Source organism: Anopheles stephensi, chromosome 3 (genome assembly GCF_013141755.1).
Source record: "Anopheles stephensi strain Indian chromosome 3, UCI_ANSTEP_V1.0, whole genome shotgun sequence".
In the NCBI taxonomy this organism is placed as follows: domain Eukaryota; kingdom Metazoa; phylum Arthropoda; class Insecta; order Diptera; family Culicidae; genus Anopheles; species Anopheles stephensi.
Window position 1 is genome coordinate 8,253,579 of NC_050203.1, and position 19,847 is coordinate 8,273,425.

Below are 19,847 nucleotides of genomic sequence, written 5' to 3' on the forward strand. Positions count from 1 at the left end.
CGGACCGTTTTTTTGCAATTGCACGTGATTAGATCAAACGTCGATCGATTCTGCTAAGTGTGTTGAGAGTATTGAGTATGTGTTTCTTTTTATTTTCACCTACGTTCAAAGGTGTTGCTGATCGTCTACTGCAACCGGGAATGTGGTAGAAGGAGCAAAGAAACGTTTGACTGCTTTGCTTAATATCCATTATGCTTCTAACGATTGGTGAAGGAGGATGCGCGCGTGTGAGATTATTTTTATAACTTAAAGATCGAAAAATCGAGATTAGAGACGTGACTAGCGAGCAACTTATATTGCAACGAATGCGGTAGAAAGGTACACATTACGCACTTCAAAATAAATATTTCAAATAAATACGTTACGCGTTATGGAACCACTTAACGGTTCAATTGCAGTTAAATAATGGCACGATCACGTATGATATGATCAAAGGACCGATTTGTGGGTGGGTGGACTGATCCTTCGGGGTCTCTCGGAATGTACAGGAGTTTTGTTGATGATCCACACCATCCAACGGCACATCAACCCTAAAAACCCTTCGCCATGGGTACGCATGGCTGTCGTTGCCATGATGACCGCAAACTATCGATGCCGGTTGACGATGAGGATAGGAGGCTTTGGAGTGTAAAATTTAGCTCTTGCTACGGCTGCGGCTTCTCGAGTGACTGCCACGGCTGTGGTAGCTACTGCCACAGCTCGAAGCGGACGATGGCGTCGGTCTGCGATACGGTATCGGACGTTTGCGTGCACTGCAAGGGGGTTCACAATCCACGCGGTGGGGTTGCAGCAGTGTTAGAAGAGAACAGTCGAAAAACAATGTATTAGTGTTGATATTAGAGCTCCAGCGACTCTCCAACTATACTCACTCAACTCAGGAACAATCAACAAATGAACAAATCAAGCGGTACTAGAGAAAAACACTAAGTGTAATGCCGCTTACGCACACACACACTACTGGATGGAACTTAATATAAAAAAACGGATCAAAATGATAGAAACAATAATAAATTTATTATACGAACTGAGCGGGATGAGAGGGAAATATATTTCACCAATTTAATTTAAAGCTATACACATAATAGATGCGCAAGTAAATTGCTTTTTTGTTATCAATTTACAGGTTTACAGGTGGTTTGGTGATGGTTTTGCTAACCGCAAAAGCCTTGTGTTCTGCTCTACCTTAAGCGGTAAATGTGTGTGTGTGTTGCAGTAAAGTAATGTTAACGTCACTAATCCAAAGACGTTTTAGTCTTTAAATTGTAAAGTGGTGTGGACAGAGAGTGTATCTGTTTGTGTGTGTGTGTGTGTGAGCGCCAAATAGCTTAACGATCAGCTCGATGATCCTGACGCCGGGAGTATGATCTGGAAGAGGATCGTGACCGGTGTGCCCGTGGTGGTCGGTGGGGTGAGCGTCGCTCACCACGGGAACGACCACCCCGACGGTCACTGTATCGCTGGTGGCGCGATACACTTCTCGAGCGGGCCCGGGAGCGAGACGAGCGTCCGCGGGATGAAGCGGACGAATCGGACGATCGGGACCTTGATCGGGATGATGGACGCCGTCGCCGACCGAGATCGTGACGCGTGCGGAAACTACGGGGCGGGGAGCGGGAGGTGCTTTTGCATAATAATTGAAACAAATAAAGGCGAAATTAATAATAGAAACGAAAAGAAAATAAAGGAACGTAAGGTGTATAAATGTATCACGCGATACTATCGGCTAGAACAAAACAGTGCTTGAACTCATGTTTAAACAAGTCTAGGTGAATTCGGTAGCAGGGCAGTAGTAAGACTCCACAAGCACTTACCTGGTGATACGACGTCGATCGAGGAACGAGGGCGATCCTGCCCGACGCGGTATCGACGGTGAACGGGAAGCGGTCCGCGATCGCGGCGAGGATTGCGACGAATGGCTGCTGGACCGGCTTCGCGAACGGCTGCTGCCACGGTCCGTTGAGCTGCGACTGTGCGACGACGAGGATCGGCTGCGCGAGCGGGAACTTCCCGAACCACTGCTCGAACTGCTGTAGCTGCGGGATCTAGTTATCGGGAGAAAAGGGAAAGGGGGTTAGCAAGAATTGCGCGACATTGAACACCACCCACCACCTACTTATGCGAACGTGAGCGAGAACGGGAGCGCGATCTCGAGCGACTGGTACGGGTAGCGGTGCGCGCGCTTTTACTGCCGGGCCCCGGTTGCTGCTTGTCCTTCGCAGTGCCCGATATCTTCTCCTTCAGTATACTGTCGACCGCATGCAGAATCGTTGTCTTCGCTAGACTGGCCGCCACTTCGGAACCGTTCGCTACGGCACAAGCACCGACCGTGCTAAGTATCTCGTGAATATCCTTCTTCATCTGCGAACTGCTGCTCTCATCCTGACCGGCAACGGACGGCTTTACTCCCGCGGGCGGTAGCTTCTCATTTGAAACGATCGGTTTTGTTGGGCCCGGCTTGCTAGCGCTAGCGGGCGGTACCGGTTGCAGAAGCTGTAGCGCGTCGACCGGCCCTTTACCCGGCAGTCCAACAACCTTCAACGCCAAGGCACTGCTGCTGGAAGCCACAGCAGCAGCACCTTCCGATCCAGATTTCTTCTTCTCCAAACTTTGCTTTGCCTTCGCCGCCAGATCATGCTTTAGCGCTTTCAGTAGCGTTAGGTCCTTCTCCTGTTCGCGGGTTTCGTCGTTAATGGGAAGGAACGCGTCCAGATCGTCCCGGTCGCGGTGCGCACTTCGTTTGCGCTCCTGCTGTCGCTGCTCGTCGCTATCGGACTGGGAATGTTCCGATTCGGGTGAGTGTAGCTTCACGACCGGCTGCTGGACCGTCGTCGATGCCGTTGCCCCAGATGACGAGGATGATTTCTTTGCCTTCGCTTTTCGGGCCGAATCGTTACGCTCCGGACTGCGCGTTTCAGGACGTTCGTTTTGCGACAAACGCTCGTGACGACGTTTTTTCACCTCTGGCGATCTTGATCGTGACTTTGCTCGCTTCGATGTAGGCGACGAAGAGGTTGACAATTTTTCCGCTGGTTTGTCTCGCCTCTTTGTGTCTTCTTCGGGTGGAGATACGCCGCGAGATGAATCTTTCCTCTTCGGGGACGATGGCGCTGTCGAATGGTGACGGTTTGGATCTCGAGACCGAGATCGATCTCTTTGCGGTTGGCGTGGACTCGTGGACGAACGATGGCCCGCCTTTGTTTTGGTCCGCTCTTGCGCGTCGTTCCTGTTGGAACGGTCCCGAGCGGGGCTGGCTGAACGGTCCAGCTTTTTAGACGAGCGTGGTGAATTGGAAGGGACCGGTTTACTGTTTTTACTTGTCGCTGGTTTATCGGCATGTTCTGCTCCGTTGGCGTCGGCGTGCGGCTTGAGCCGTTGCAGGATATCGCTGTACCGTTCCGGATTTCTTCTTGCAGGAGAATAGTCCAAATCTGATTCTTCCTCGTCGGATGATGATGTAGATTGCTTCTCATTCGCAGCCTTTGACTGGACTGGACTGGGCTGCTGCTGCTGCTGCTGCTGGTGACGTACCGCTTTCTCGACCTTATCCGCCGCACTCGTAACGGATTGATGGCGTGAGGGAGCCTTCGGCGACGGCGATCTCTTTCGATTCTTCGACTCACCGCTAGCCGTATTCGCACTCGCTTTTGATTTACGATCCGGCGAACGTCGTGCTGGTGATTTGTCACGCTTTTTCCCGACACTTTGCTCCTCTTCCTCGCGTTGACGACGTGGTGGCGAGGAACGATGTTCCTTCCTTTTCGGGCTGACCGAACGATTCCGTCCCTGGTCGCGATTATTTTCCCGTCCACGATCGCGATCGCCGTGGCGACGATCGCGGTCTCGTTCCCTAGTTCGTTCGCGCTCACGGCTTCTATCGAGCTCCATTTGTTTCGGTGGTGTGCGTTCCCGGCGATTGTTGTGTTTAGCTTTGTCCACACTCGATCCCCGCACGGCAGGACGATTCGGACGACGGCTTCCCGAACGCGACCGTGAGTGTGATCGATCGTTGCGTTCGTTCGCAGGTGAACGTTCACGGCGCCGATTTCTCGACCGACTGCGGCGTGGACGTTCTTCCGCCATGCGATGACTGTCACGGTCGCGGTAGCGATTGTAATAGTTTCCATCGCCACGCTGGCTGTTACGCGTTTCCTCGTAACGATCCGATCGGTACGGTGCTCGGCGAACGGCATTGTTACCCCGCCGGTCCCGGCTAAGCTCACGCGTCCGCTGACCATCGTTACGATGCCGACTGTTCGAACGATCCCTACGTCCACCAATGCTGCGATCAACCGAACGTCCGCTCCTATCCTCGTGACGTGTTTCGGAAGGTTTATCCTTCTCATCCCTGCGCTTATCTGGCTGTTCTTCCAGCGACTGTTTCTTGCTGACAGCAGCAGGAGATCTACAACGATGAGTATTTTCGTGCATTAGCTATTTGAAAAAAAAGCTTAAAGAAAGCAAGATAACGGAGAAAGCTTACCTGTTGCGCGACGGAGATCGAGATTTTGCCTTCTTCCTTTTCGATGACTTCTTTTTCTGCGAAGAGAATGAAACGATTTATCGCCATGGAGTTAGTCGAAACCGGTAGAGGGTATAATAAACGTACAGCATTCAAAAGATTAGAAACATCTAAGAAAAACCAAAAACCATATTCAAATGGCAATTAAGTTCACTAGGCTAATGTTTATTGGAATTGGAATGAATAATGTTCTAAGTAAGAGTGTGACTTGCGACAATGCAATAAAACAGAAACGGTACGATGACCCTGGAAAAAGGTCAACAGAAAACAAAAGAAACAATTTTTGAATTAATACAATAAGAAACTTATAGAAAATGGGAAAAGAATGAAATCACTCGTCACTCACACAAACAAACAAAATAAATTTTATAATTATTGGAAGAAAATCATAAGATAAAAAGTGAACAAAATACGGGAACCAAACCGGAAATGCAACGATAAAGGGTATGTAGAAAAGCTATATAAGAGTATGCATATGATTGGTGTAGGTTTATGCTGTTTTCGATTTAGAATAAGTAAACTATGACAAAAATACCTTCAGATCTTAATTTTTCGATCAAGAGAGTTCCGCTTTTAATTATGCGATAAAAAGAAAGTGTTACAACAATTGAATAATATAATCACACACACAGACATACACACGCAGAGGAGAATTGTTTGAGAGTTGGTTGATTTTCGGTAGTAGAAGAAATGTTGTTAAAAGAATTACGAACTGCTTCATTCCGAGCAAAAATAAAAACAAATGAAGCGGTTTTTTGTTGGTTTTCTTCTAGCCATTTTGAAACCGAAACACACACAAAAAAAATCAAAAATAAAGTATAAATAGTATAAGCTTCACAAGCATGAGGTGACACGGGAAGTGTACATATTCAGCGTTTGGACTTTCTCGTTGGACGCTGCGAGTAGGGCAATATGGTGTAATGGAGCTACTGTGCGTTCAATGACTTGTTTTTCAAAAAAAAGCTTATGCCTATCCTTGTTCCTATCCTTGACAATTGTTCCCTCATACCAGGGGTTCAGGTGGTATGCGGTACCGGACAGAATATTCACATTGGGGCAGGGTGTATAGATAGGTGTGTTAAAAAAGCGCGCAATAATGGTTAGTACGTTACATGGTTTCCAAATATACAAATAAACATCCGAGACCCGACTATCGCGACGGGCGTTTCAGTGCGCCTACCTTTTCCTTCTTCGAGGACTTTTTCTTCCGCTTGCTGCTGGTCTCGCGTTCCGTGTCGGACGACCCATCACTGTTCGAATCGGAGTCCGATTCCGAGTCGGACGTGTCGCTCGGATCGTCGCCACCGCGGTGAGATTTTTTGGAGTGTTTCTTCTTCGTTCTAAGTCGTCCAAGGCCGCATCCAGTATCCCACCCATCGTGGTCGTGCCATCGTGCGATCAAAACCAAAAAGTAAAAGGAAAAACATAAGCGAAATAGTGTGTTAGAATCGGTAGGTAAATAGAAGAAAGCAAAACGCAAGTGAGAGATCGTAATTCAATCCCCCAATTGTTCACAATGGAGGTACAAATATATATGTTTGTATATAATAGCATGAGCAAAACACCGCTGATTCTGCACAACATTTGTGGTAGGATGTCGCGCTGCATTTGGGAAAAGCTTCAGATATGTTGGTGTGTGTGAGTGTGTATATTTGTTTTTGAATACTATCTGAATAACACTTTTGTAATAACAAATAAAGAAAAAATCAGGTCCGTGTCCTTAATTATTCAAAAACCGATTGGGGTATGGTAATTTTTTTTCGAAAAATGCTTTCCAAACTATTGCTCAACAGTATTAATTTAATTTTGATTATGTTATTTGAAGTTTTATATTCATCTTTGTTAAAAAAATCACTTGTGACTTTCAAAAAACTTATAAATTATTTATCACAAAACAGTAAAGGCACTGTTAGTAAATGCTACTTGTGTGGTGCGTTTCTAGCTAAACTCTTCGATTTTCTGTATTAGTTGATATAGTAAAAAAGTTTTGGATTATACGAAAAAAAAGACTATTTAACTCTTGTGTGTTAGTAACGCATACACCATTAAAACAATATTGAAAAAATAGCCTCTGCATCGTTTTTACTGCTTCTTTTTTCATACTACATTTCCAATACCTCTAGCATAATTTTGCATTAGTATTCCGGATTTGGAATGTTTCTACTCAACATATGGTTATGCTTCCCAAAAACTTATAATTGTTACGCTATTTAGTTTAATTTTTTCATTTTTTCGTTCTTTGTTTGTTAAATGCAACCGATGAAAACATTGTAACTGCAGGGTGGTTAAAAACAACATTCATCGAAAAACCACAAGAACTAGAAGGAGGAGGTACAGTAATAATTCATTAGAGTAATAGTGGTTAACTGTAAGAGAATAAGAGAGTAAACGGGGGGAGAGAAAAAAAAAACACCGCAGCTGTTTTAAATGGGAATAATTAATTTTTTACCTTTCCATCACATGTTAAATATATTTTCATCATATTATTGGTCTGTCTTTCGGTGGAAAAAAGGAGAGAAAAAAGAATAAAATAAGAAAACAGTTCCTGTTTTTGTTTGGTTTTGTTTGTTCATCGTTTTGGGAAATATGTGGCTTTTGGTAATAAAAAACATCCTATTTCCATTGCGAATTTTGTTAACATAAGAGAAAAAAAGACCATTCGATCGAAACAGTTACACTATTAAGGGTTAAAATGCTTAGGAGGGTAAGAAAATCCTTACTTAAACGTAACAGAAAATTAATGTCCAAACGGGAAGAACGCTAACAAATCGGTAACTTAATACAGTCGCTGAACAGAACGATACAGAACAGATACAGGCAAGCGCAAATAAGCTAAACATATGAGCTCATGGCATAGTATAGGTCAATTTGGGAGAGGCACGATCAATCCAAACGATGCTGAATTGTGTGCATGGTTCCAATAGCATTGTAGCATTAGAATAAAAACATACTAAGCAAAATATAATGCTTGGAGAATAGTTTTAAACGAGAAGAGATTGTTTAAAACACATCAAAGCAAATTGATACAGTGTTTTTCAATTGATACAGGGGTTTTCAGTTGATATTGTAAAACCATCCATTTTTTTTTGGTAGGCTCTTCAGTTGAAATGATAAAAAAACGTTAGTTGACATGAGAACGGCATCAGACGACAGGAGAATCACTTTTCTTTTTTTTTTGTAAAGTTACCAGATGATATTGTAATCGAAGCCGATGATATTGTGAATGACAATGATCTTTTAAGCAAAAGCTTGTGACAATCTCACAACCCGCGTTTATACCTGTAAATTACGCACTCAGCCGAGCGCTGTCGGCTCCTGTCCAATATCAAAGGCTTCGATTACAATATCATCTGGTTACTGCACAATAGAAAGGGAATTGATTCTCCTGCCACCTGAAGCCACCGATGTCAACTAGCTTCGTTTACCATTTCATCGAAGGATCCTACCCAAAAGATTGATGCCTTTACATTATCAACTGAAAAACGATGTGCTCTTCTTGCACAGCGATGGTGCGCCGCTCCAACACTAAGTTAAAGGTAGAGGAGGCATAGAGGAGGGAAGAAATAAAATGAAAGTAAAACCCAAAATACCATACCAACAATAAAGAACGGTTTGGGAAAGAAAAACTTAAATTACTATTAGGCAGGCACAGCACAAAATACTTACCAACTAGAGCGCGTGATAGTATTGATAAACATGTGTTTTTGGGAAAGTTTAGATTTGGGGAGTTTTTAACGGGTTTTTTTGTTGTTGTTGTTGTGTGGGTATGTAGATAGATTTGCACTCAACCACACGATAGTGTGTTTGAACGATTAATTTGTTGTTAAAAGTTTGTTTGTTTGTTTGTTTGCAACATTTGTGGCGCGCACAATCGGTAAGACAGACAGTGTATTCGAGAGCAAAAATAAACAAATGAGAAAAGATGTAAGATAGAGAGATGATGAGAATTAGTATTTTGTGAATAACAGTTTTACACATAGGATTGCACATGTTCGATGCAGGTGCCTTTCTGTCTGTCGACACACAGCAACGCAACTTGTATCTAGTAGTGACGGAGGGCGACCGTTTTCCCACCATTTTTACTATACCTTTATCACGCGACACATACACACACATGCATTGCAAGAGTAAACTTCAATTCCCTACTCCCTTTATGGACACCCTAAAGGGCTCAGATGAAGGATTTATAAAGCAATCCTCTCGCCAACCGCCGCTGGAGGATGAACTAAACGTTATCCTTGCACCAAAATGACCCATCGATCGGAATATGGCTGTAAAGTTTGGCATTTGAACACGATTGCGTTATCATAATTACCTTTCTTTTTTGTTTTTCTTCGACTTCTTCTTCTTGTCCTTTTTGCGTTCCGGGCTGGAAGATCTACAAGACAGAAGAAAAGGACCAAACAAAAAAAATTTACGTCCATAAGTAATTGATTCTCCAATCGCTATAATACTAACGACATGCAACTTACACGTCTCGGGCCTTTTTCTTTTTCTTCTTCTTCTCGTCCTTATCGCGCCGCAGGGAACCGCTGGCCGTTTTCGCATTCACCTTACCACCACCACCATCGTCGTCGTCATCATCATCATCATTTTCCTCATCATTGTCCACGTGTTCGCCTTCCTCACGCTCGTCGTTGGAACCATCATCGCGCCTTCGCCGTTGTTTGCCGCCACCATTGCTGCGATCCCCGGCAACGTCCTCCCTTTCCGGCGATGGCGTACGTACGAGTGCGTACCGTTTCCGGTTCGCTCGCTCCATCTCTTTGGCCTTCTCCGCCTTTTCCGCCAGCTCCTTTTGCAGGGCCTCCGATTTGGCGAGATCTTCCTTGGCCTTGCGATCCTGGTCGAAGCTGGTACCCTCGACAAAGTACTGCGATATGCCGAACGCTTCGCGCAGTTTCGCGTTCTTCTCTTGCTGGGCCTGTGCGATGTGATGCGTTTCCCGTACACTGTTAGATTGGCGGGGGGCGAAAAAAGAATGGAGTGGAAAAACATATTAGATTAGATATGGTTATACACGGGGAAAAATGGAACGCATTGGTGGCATAGTTCATACAGCGAGCCATGTTTGCGTGTTTACGGTTCATTTCAGCCGAAATGATCCCATTACGGCGAAGGCAGGACCCTACTTCGCGGCATGGTATTACCTATTACCTAGGGCCTATGTTTGTTGGATGGACATAAATTAATGTTGATGAAGGACATGTCCATTTGCACTTTATCATCCAATAAACGGAGTAATTCGAATCGATGACACAAAATCGGGACACAGTTCATGATGATGCAAGAGAGATTCTAAGGTGTTGAGCAAATATCACTTTAAAATACTGCTACAAGAACATAATTTCGAACTACATCCATCAAGAGGAATCATTGGACAAACATTTAGTGCACTCCAGTCCCGGTGGCTTATTACCTCACAACGCTATGCATCGCTTGCATGCAAATCGGAATGCTGGCGGCGGTGGATCTGGTAGCAGCAGCGGCCGAGGTGGTACGGATACAGAACTTCTGCTGCTGATGATGGTGATGATGGTGAGGTATATGATGGGGAAGCAGGTGCTGAGATTGAACGCTGCTGCAATGGTCCACTATCGGTTCCTGATGGTGATGGCGCTTCGGGCAATTGAAAGACCTGCCGCTGGACTGCGCTACCAATGCGGACGGTAGCTCCGGATGCGACTGACGGTACAGCTTCCGAACCTGGCACGAACCACCCTCCGAAGCACCGCAGGACGAGGCCGAGGAGGAACGTGTGGAGCAGGAATCGTCTCGGTGAAGGTGCTGGAGCGACCTTTTCTTACCACTGCCTGAATGGTCCCCCGCGCAACCATGCAGGTGTTGTTGGTTGGAGCGATGGGTACGACGATGTCCTCCTGTCACTGACTGAGCATGGTTCGGTCTGTTTCGTGACGGTCGGCCAATGCAAACAGCTTTCTCGCCAAGGTAAGCGCTTCTTGCACGTCCACCGTGTGGTTCGTGATTTTTGCCGGTACATTTCCTGGTCGGAAGTTTGGCTGGTGCACATGCGCAATGGCAGTGGCATCCGGCACCGTCATGGATAATGCCGCCGGCGCTAGAGCAACTGCTACCAGCAGCACCATTAGCCAGCAGCAGACCTGCCATCTTCCGCGGCTCATCGTTCTGCCCTTCGGCAGGAAGAGACGAAAGGCAGAGGCCCTGCATGCGTAGCTGTTTCTGCAACTGTACCAGCATCTTACGATTGTTCCAGTGCAACGCACTAAACATTGGCACTGTTGGCCTTCGCTTTTTGCGTCCGAATTTTGCGTGCTTTGCTGAATGTCTTTTCGGTGGCACTTCGTTCACCTGAACGGCCGATTTTATCTTTCGCTCCAACCCACCACCTCCTGCCTCTGGACCTTCTTCCAGTTCTCGGTCCGATGCGGTTGACGATGTGGGCGAGGAGTATGGCCTTACCAATGGACCATCCAGCTGACGGGTCGATAGGTTTGCGGTGTGTGCTTCACTTTCCGCCGGATTAGTGGATGAATCGGGTGGATCCATCTCTTCGTAGGCGTTTTCCTCCGGCATATCTTCGTAGCGTAAATCGTGCTCGAAAAATTGTTCTTTCGGCAGCTTTCGATTGCAGAACGATTGGCCACCGCCAGTTCCGCCGCTGTGCTGAGCTTTCTTCCTCATCGCTGCTAAACGGCGCCGAAATTTGGTTGCCGGTGAGAGTTTTTTCTTCATGTTTCGTTAATGTCTAGGCGTTACTGGAAGACGCTGATTTAGTGATAAATATTGCTTTCAACAACGCGTTGCAAGATGGCAACAAAATTATCTCTATATAACAATTTTCTTGGAAGACCGTTGATGTACTATTTGTGGAAGCTGGAACATTCCCTCCGCTTTGGATACTATCGCCAATCGAGCTCGCTTTCTACCACTAGTTACTGCTTAACACTAGATACAAATCCCAACTTGTCGCGGGATTCGTTATGGAAGACTTTTCAGTGATTTGCTTAGCGCATCTAGCTGTGACGGTTCACATGTTGTCTCCTATTACATTGCTATCCTTAGCGGATTAATCTCAGCCCGTTTTCGCCCGGTCGTGCCATGTTACGATCCAATTTTCTTCCACCAACATAAACGGAATCGCCACACGATTGAACGCTTGTTTCGCACAGAATCGGCCCGCTGTGTCCTGAATGTCCGCCTTCCTGCTGGTTCGCCATGGTGCGAAAGGGCTTTAATTTGCCGATTATCGATCCGACTGGGTTGGGTGGTGTTGTCGCCATGTCAGTGCCAATGCTGGAGAATCACTGCTTTAATAACCACCGGATGCTGTTATTCGCTTATCGATGCCTTAGCGCTTTGCAACACCTTAACTTAAAGGAATGCATCTTTTTCACTGTTTCACTAGAAACGGGAACATAAAATTGTGACTTCAGTCCTCCGCATTTCAACTTCATCTCCTACAGGTAGCCATCTTGACACTGTGTTCACTGCACTGCACAGGATACAACTGAAGCCTCCATTGTTCACAGGGCTTTCAGAGCACACAGTTCCAGGAAAGGGAAAGGCACCTGCCTGTCTATGCTTCCCTAGCACAAATGCTTTTATTAACCATTGGAGGGATGATGGAGACCTAGGGCGGAGGTTTTTTCCAACTGGCAAACGAACCTGTAAGGATCGGTGCGAGTGAGTGTCCCTCGCTGCTGATGCTGCTCCTGCTGCAAGCTATTGCTAGCTGCTATTGCGCATGAATATGAACGAGAATGAACCACAGCAAACACATGATTCTTTCCAGTGATGCTGTACCCAGTGAATTGATGAATTTTAATTTCGATAGACGATAAACCTATCCGAAGGTTAATATGATCGAAACAAAAATAAAAGACCAGCTACACATAACATGCTCGCTTAACGAAAAGGAGACCTAATTAAATCCAAATTTAAAGTTTATTCAAAAGCTGTCCACTCCTCATCCATCCTCCACCTCAAGATCTCGACTTCCTCGTGTCAACAAGCGCATCCAATAATCCAAGCCCTACTCTCGTCCACAGCAAAGAGCACTCATTTGCAATCTACTTTTGGATGAATTTCAAAAATGCTCCATGTTCTTCTGCAGTTTGGCAGACACAGAATCAGAAGATGAAGAAAAAAAAACCCCCCCGGAGATCTACGTACGGAGAGTGTCGTCGAGGTCTGAGCGTGTACATAAATAGAATCATATTTTGTCAATTACGATTTCAAAACAACTTCCATGCGGTTAGCAGCTTCGGGTGCGGAGATTTTATGCTTATTTTTCAATCTTATAGCCCCGTCGGCAAGTCTGGTGCAAGACGAGAGAGGCCGCTCATTGTTTGTGGTGCAGGAATCCGAAGAACAGGCGTTGATGGCATCCCGGCATTGGAGCGTCCTGGTTGTGCTGTTTCACGGCTAGACTCAGCTCAGAATAAACGCACCACGTTTTGCCAGAGTCATACGCCGCTGGTCATAGTTTGGAGTGTGTCTTTATTCCACTCACAAGTATCTAAAGTGCTTCATGTACCCCTCCTCTCTGCTACCGCCTCCCTTCCTCCCAGATGTAAGGCGGAGAAGAGTATGCATCCTCTCCTCCATGCCGAATGTGTTTCATGCCGTTGCCGATTATTGTCAACCGTTTACCCTCCTCTCCCCCGGTATCGCGTGTCATTGTCGTCGTAGTCGTCATTACAATCATATATTCCATTGGCCTGGCTCGGAGGCATATCTTCAAATAGCGTGGTAGTTGTTGTCTCCGGAATCAAACTCTCCGCACACTGCTTGGCGAGTGCGTGTAAAAACTCAAACCAACCCAACCGTCGGGGCACATGTGGACTTGTAGGGAAGCAGCCGCAGCAAAGATGTACAATCAATTTAACATTCGCAGCACCCTTTCTCGTGCGCCCTTGCCGAGAGCGCTCTGCATTCCCATATACACATATACAGACACGCTTCATACATAGCTCAACAGGACGGGTGGGCAGCGGTGTGGTCAAGATCATGGGAACGGAGGTATTCTCTCCTTTGGCTGGTCTGTTTGTCTCGCATAATTGCTTGCTCGTTTTTGGTTCGGTGCGATGCGATGATGGTCGTACACTGGCGGCTTTGGTTATTTACTATTTCAATCCATATTTTCCACTTCGCTTTTGCTCTACACGACTGTGCTCGCGTCGCGTTCCATCTGCTCTCGGCCAAGTCTGCATTCTCGTCTAGCTTCTCAGCACTGTACAGATCGTTTTGCTGTGACCTAAAAGGCATTTATGACACTCAACAACAATTTTTTTATTAAAGTAAGCATAATCATTGGGGCGGTCCGGTGGCCGAGGCGACAGCGGCGCTGGTCTTCACAAGGCAGGGTCGGGGTTCAAATCCCATCCAGACCGCCTCCCCGTACGTAGGGCTGACTACTTTACTACGGGTAAAATTAAGTGACAGAAAGCCAGAAATGGCAGGCCGAGTCCTCTCGAGGTTGTAGTGCCAAGGAAGAAGAAGAAGAAGAAGCATAATCATACTCCCTCTTCCTTCTATTAGGTTCGGCCCTACTGTTGGAGTCGCGAACATCACCAACTATTGTGATCATGTTTCCCTTATCTTATCCTCCAATGTCGTCGACTCTCCTAATTCTTATGCTTCTGCTCGGTCGTCGACGTGCTGCATCTGTTTATCGCATAGCCAACACATCGTTCGCTCCCGTTCCTTCCTTCCACCTTCCCTTCCCCTCCCCAAAGGTGGGTTTAGTTTTGTTGATGGTCCCGTTCGCTCTCTGCAAATCCGATTTGGAGAGGCGCTTCCCAGTTCTCGTTCTTTTGACGGTGGTTAAAAAAGCATACATTGCGATTGGTTTGATTCGGCGTGTAGCTGAGCGGCTGTACGGGTTCGATTTACCAGCAACACCATCGTTGTCATACCCCATCTTCTCGGATCGGATTTCTCTCGCTTTGTTGCTCTCGTCCCTCGGCGCCCTTGTTGCCTTTCCGCTGCAGCTCTCTGTCTGTCTCGGCCTGCTCTACTACGCACGTTTTTAGCCGGTTCTGTGTAAGGCAAGGCCTCCTGCAATGCATTCGCTCTCTCTCGCTGTATAGCTTCGTCCTGCTGCTGCTGCTGCTGCTGCTGATCATGCTACTTCTGGCGTATAATTCTGCCCATACCGATCTCCTCCCCCGGATCCAGTTCCACTTTATCCTATTCTACACCATCATCCATCAATGCTCAAGAGAAGCTACAGACGGACGGACACACACACACACACCGATGAGCTAGTGCGCGTACGTGTGGATGTTTCCGTAAAAGGGGTTCAGGTTCTTCGGCATATCGCTTCCAACATATCGACTACCTTTTACCAACCGAACCCATCTCGTCGTCGTCGTCGTCGTCCCAACCGATCGGCCGGACCATGTGGAGGGTAAAAAACCACATTCTCTCCGTGCGTTGTGTACCTCGGAGTTATTTTTGAGCATCACCAACTTAACCAAACCAACAATCTCGGTGCTTGTAGACTCGTTTTCTTTGCCGTTTTACCATACGGGAAGAACAAATGGAAGGTTCACACAGTTTCCCTTTTCGCTCTGTGTACCTTCCTTTCCTTGTAAGATAGTTTTCAGACCGAGCGAGCCGAGGTTTGCTGCCCCGTTGCCGAACCGGTATTGCGGGTAGGGGAAACCGCCGGGAGCGGAGGGGAGGTACACATATTATGTTGAAAAACCTCAACCATACCTAAACGACAATCCCGAACCGGCAGGCACCAGCAAACCAGCCATCTCGGAGGGTATTAGAAAGGGATGGCATCAGGCGCGCTGAGCTAGCAGCAGAGTAATAGGAGTGTTAAGCGACCCCCTTTATTGGTAGGGTAGACGCGCGTCGGCCGCGGTCTCTCCGGCGGACGGTAACGTTAAACGTAATCTTTCTATTCTACGTACTTGAGAGGCAGACAGAACACGCAGCTCAATCGTTGTTCGCGCTCGTACGCTTCGCGTGGTAGGTTGTTTGTCATTCCGGTGGCAAACGGCGGCCAACACTAGCTCAACCCGCATCCGCACCATTTGTCAGTTTTGAAGTTCTACTCGGCCCGTCAACAGTTTCTGCGGCGTGCGTTGTCTTGGCTCCGACCGACGAGCACGAACCGAACCTTCATCATGTTACCCGCCTGCCTGCGGAGCTCAAGATAATTGATGTTAAGTGAAAGATAGCTGCTTGCAGGCCGGAATCCGCACACAAAATACAGCTCTAGGGCGTGTGAGAAGCTCCTAGGCACTAAAATCAAGTGCCTGTGATCGGTGAAAAAGTGTTTAACGACCAGTGAAAAACACAGTGTGCTACTTGCACTTTTATTTTGATTAAAGTGAAATTGGGGAAAAAAAACGCACTCACACACACACACACACTCTTCCGGACACCACCATCCGTCATTTTCATCAACATGTCGGAACAAAGCGACGAATCGAAGGAAATGCTGGGCGAGTACGATCGGAACCTATTGGAGCAGTTGGTCGTGAACGATTGGGGCCTCAGTGCGGCAGCATACAAAAGAATGGTTTGTAAGTATCGGCGCGCGTCCTCTTACACTGCGTTGGTTTGTGCTTTGTAAGCGGTAATTGTAGAACGAAAACCAGTTGATGTGCTGTGCGACGTTAATCCCCCCACATTCACACACACACACACACACCCCAGGAGAGCATTGTTATTATAGAGTGCGCTCTGCCATGATGCGATCAGTTATGAGTTGATGGTGGAACGCGCACTATTAGCAGGCATAGCACGGAATCGGCAGGGTGTATCTGCATCTCGCTCGCCCTCTCTAAGGGCCGCCCGGCGTTCGCTCTCCTTCCCGCACGTCAAACGCATGCGTTAAGCCACAACAGCGTACATCTTCTTTTACACATTCTACATACGATCGATCAGTTTGCACAGTAATTTGACTTATACCTCATGCCCGCCCCCGTTATGCTTGTTACAGATTGCGGTATAGACGAGGTCAGCTTGGTGCTGATCGAGGATTCAGAAATTAATGAACTGTTCAGCGATCCGCGGCTGCTCGGCCAGAAGATTCTCTTCAAACATCGCCTTCGCCAGTGGCGACAGGATCAGCAAAGCTTCCTTAGCAACATTGCCGCTCACATTGCGCTACCGAACGGGAACGGTACTGCCACTCCCGGTTCTGTCGTTGCACCACGCCAGTTACATCCGGCGACCGCCCTTAATGGCACACCTCCAACGTACAAACGAAAGTATCCGTTCGATTTGGATATCCATTCCGCGGCGCAAACAGCTCTGCAGCAGCTACAGCAGCACCCACAGTCCGACGACGATGTCGTGAGCATCAAAACGGATCACGATCACGGGCCGGTGACTGCTGTTACCCTCAACGGGCATGGCTCGAAGCGACGGTCTACCGCGGACCGAGATTCGCCGCTCATCATGCCGCCCACCTATACGGCCGCATCGCTTTCCCTCGTCCAGCCGTTGGTGAAGCGCAAGATCGAACCACCAACGCTCAAGGAACGAACGTCCGGTGCTATCGGCGACATACCGGTGCGCATCGATCGGGACAGTATGCTGCGGCTGCTGCAATCATCGCAATCGGGCCGCTGGATATTGAGCAGCTTCAAGCCGAACGAACCACTGGAACGGCGGGGCCAAACCATCATAACGCATCTGATCGTCGATCAGTTCCTGCACTTTAACATCCTCTTCAAGCATCGCATGATGAGCCATTACGCGGATGTGATAACGCAAGTGTTTCCCGCGGAATTGAAAGAAATTTACTACGCGCCCCGAAACACGGTCAAGCGGAATACGTCCGGGAAGCTGTTCGATCGGTACACGAACCAACGGTTGCGGCACAAGGAACGGTTGCCCCGGGTGAAGCCGTTCGTTGCGGACGAATGGACCGAGCACAAGACATTCGCCGAACTGGCGATCCTGAACGAGGCTATGCAGGGTGTACGCAGTGCGGCTACGGTGAACGGGGACGATGCGACTGGCAGTGAGGATGGCAACATTAGCAACGATTTCCTGCAACCGCTAGCAACGATGTACGTCGAGGGTGAAGATCATCCGGTGACCAGTGGTGGTGGGGGTGATGATGGTGGTGCAGTTGACTACTCCACGCGGGAGGATGACTGATGACAGTGGGTGGTGGGTAGAGTGAAGCGGGCGGGGTTGGTTGTGAAATAGTGATGTGAACCACAGGAATGACCAAGTGCCAAATTGAGATGTTAGGAAGAGCTGTTTGGAAATAACTAAAACTACAATAACACAGTGAAACTAAACTCGACGACAAGGTTTTCCGTTCATGTCGGGAATGTATCGAATATCAAAATTTGATTAAAAGCAAACCAAGCATTTGGTTGATAAGCATTACAGGGCCCTTAAGATAAATGTGGGTAGGTTATGTCGGACGTGAAGAATAAGCCTTTACATAAACTAACCTGAGCGCTTCAACACATTAAAGTAAGTTATTGTTACAAAAAAGAAAACAAAAGTGAGGGTTCTTAAAGTTAGAGACCCAAATTTACGTATGACCCAATGGCACTCAAATCTACATAGGAAGGACATACGTCTGGCATGAACGGAACTTCTCGGCGTGTTATACAGGATTCGAACAGTACTGCTAAGGAAACATGACTCATAGTTATTAAAAATGCAAATAAATTAAGCCATTTTTTGTGTAGTGTCCTGACACGCAAGCTAATTTAAGAGGATGAAGACGCGAGGGGCGCAAATGCATCGAGAGGCGTCAATAAATGTATTTAAAGTTAAGATGTTTTGTTTGTTTTCAATGCATCGGACGAAATCAATACAGTTCAACCAAACACAGTAGCCATTGATTTTTACCAACGATACTGGAAAACGGACTGTTCGACCCCAATAGACGTTTCCCTTTTACAGTATCCCTGTTCTCGTTATGCTTGACCGCGTAAGGAACGGAACGCCTGGCGTCGTGTATGGAATGCAAAAGGACGCCGAAGCCCTTCCAGCACGCTCGGTAATTATGTTGCGGGCAGGATTAATCATCAATCAGGGAGGGTGAAAACCTGTGCGCAGGTGTACTACTTAACCAACCCAACCGGACGTGGGTAGACGGTTATATGTACATTATGTGTAGGTATAACGCGACCACTCGCTACAACGGGGGTCGTCATTGGAAGGTTTCACATTTATGACTCGCATTTGAATTCCTCAAAAAAAAAAAAAAATAGGGAGTCGTTTTTTGCTTTTCTACTTACAGCAATCTCCCAAATTCATCCTTCGGCAGTTCAATCGTCCCGTGGTCCATCAGCTTCGAACGGTACAGCTCCACCTTGGCACGAACTTCGTCCTGGCCAAGCCTAAAATAGTCGTACGAAAATGATTAAAAATCGATACAGAAACAAAAACCCACGCGCTGCGCGGCCGTGAATCAACGCTCTTACCCTTGGCTTTCGAGCACTTCCTCCAGTTCGGCACATTTCACCTCAATCTTGCGCTTCCGTTCGTGGTCCAGGATGCCTTGATTCGGCTGCCGGTTCGATTGTGCGTCCAGCTTCGCTAAATCGTCCTCCGTCCGGTAGTTGATGTTATCCTTCTTTCCCGGCCGGACGAATGCCACGTTTCGCTGAACGTGCCCATTCGTGCCGGATCCACGGGGTGTAGTAAGACCGATTCCGTTGTACATTTTTTTTTGTTCTGCCCTTATCAACTAACACCACCGCTTGCGGGGCAGTAACCGAAAAAGGAAAACAAAAACACACCGCACGATATTATGGCAAGTTTTTGCAACACATACACGCCCGAGCACACCAAACTACGCTGGCCGGATTAAAGCGTCCCGTTCCGAGAGTTACGATACGATCCGCTTGCGGTTGGGGGTTTGTTCGATGTAACGATATTCACACGCCAAAAGAACGCACTTTGTCGATGTCTTACAACAAAAAAAAAACACACACACAGCAGAAAAATCAATATTACGCGCCCTTCCAAGAACCCGCAAGAATTTGCCTTTGGGCGGCCGTGGCCCGATGCCGGTGACGGCGACCACAGTAGACACGGATCTGCGACGATTGTAGCAGTGTGGCGCAGTAGTGGTTACGAAATCACTGTTCGATCACAGCTCACTGCTCGAGCGTTGTCCGTAGCGATGCGAAACTGTTCTAATCACACAACAAACGCATCACCATTTACAGCAGCAGCTGAGCGACGATTTCACGGAGCGTGCACTTGTGCGTCCGAGAACGTTCGGCCATGATTTATTTTTTTTTGTGCACTTTTTTCCCCTGCTGTCGACATTTTGACAGCTGACAGGCGTTCGTGTGCGTGTGTGTTTGTGAAAGCTGTCAAATGTGACAGCGTGCTGGGAAAG

General features: G+C 47.3%; 2 protein-coding genes across 7 annotated transcripts; one reads left to right on the forward strand and one right to left on the reverse strand.

The window, feature by feature from the left end:
* Window positions 1–58: 58 nt before the first annotated feature.
* On the reverse strand, window positions 59–19,749 carry LOC118510521 (serine/arginine repetitive matrix protein 2). Of its 6 annotated transcripts, none has more exons than XM_036052465.1 (9): window positions 18,922–19,749; window positions 18,736–18,837; window positions 8,992–9,471; window positions 8,835–8,897; window positions 5,700–5,859; window positions 4,481–4,536; window positions 2,114–4,402; window positions 1,812–2,042; window positions 59–752 (listed from the first exon to the last, which is right to left on the reverse strand). In XM_036052465.1, the coding sequence occupies exons 1-9, from the start codon at window positions 19,161–19,163 to the stop codon at window positions 635–637; spliced, it is 3,741 nt and encodes a 1,246-aa protein (XP_035908358.1). In that variant the 5' UTR covers window positions 19,164–19,749; the 3' UTR covers window positions 59–634. The 6 variants fall into 6 exon arrangements, with proteins under 6 accessions (XP_035908358.1, XP_035908354.1, XP_035908355.1 ...); XM_036052462.1 differs by lacking the exon at window positions 59–752 and adding an exon at window positions 993–1,620; XM_036052461.1 differs by lacking the exons at window positions 18,736–18,837; window positions 18,922–19,749 and adding an exon at window positions 9,939–12,170.
* LOC118510522 lies at window positions 14,807–18,268 on the forward strand. Its single transcript, XM_036052466.1, has 2 exons — window positions 14,807–16,044; window positions 16,464–18,268. Exons 1-2 carry the CDS (start codon window positions 15,927–15,929, stop codon window positions 17,630–17,632), a joined length of 1,287 nt encoding a protein of 428 aa, XP_035908359.1. The 5' UTR covers window positions 14,807–15,926; the 3' UTR covers window positions 17,633–18,268.
* Window positions 19,750–19,847: the final 98 nt, after the last annotated feature.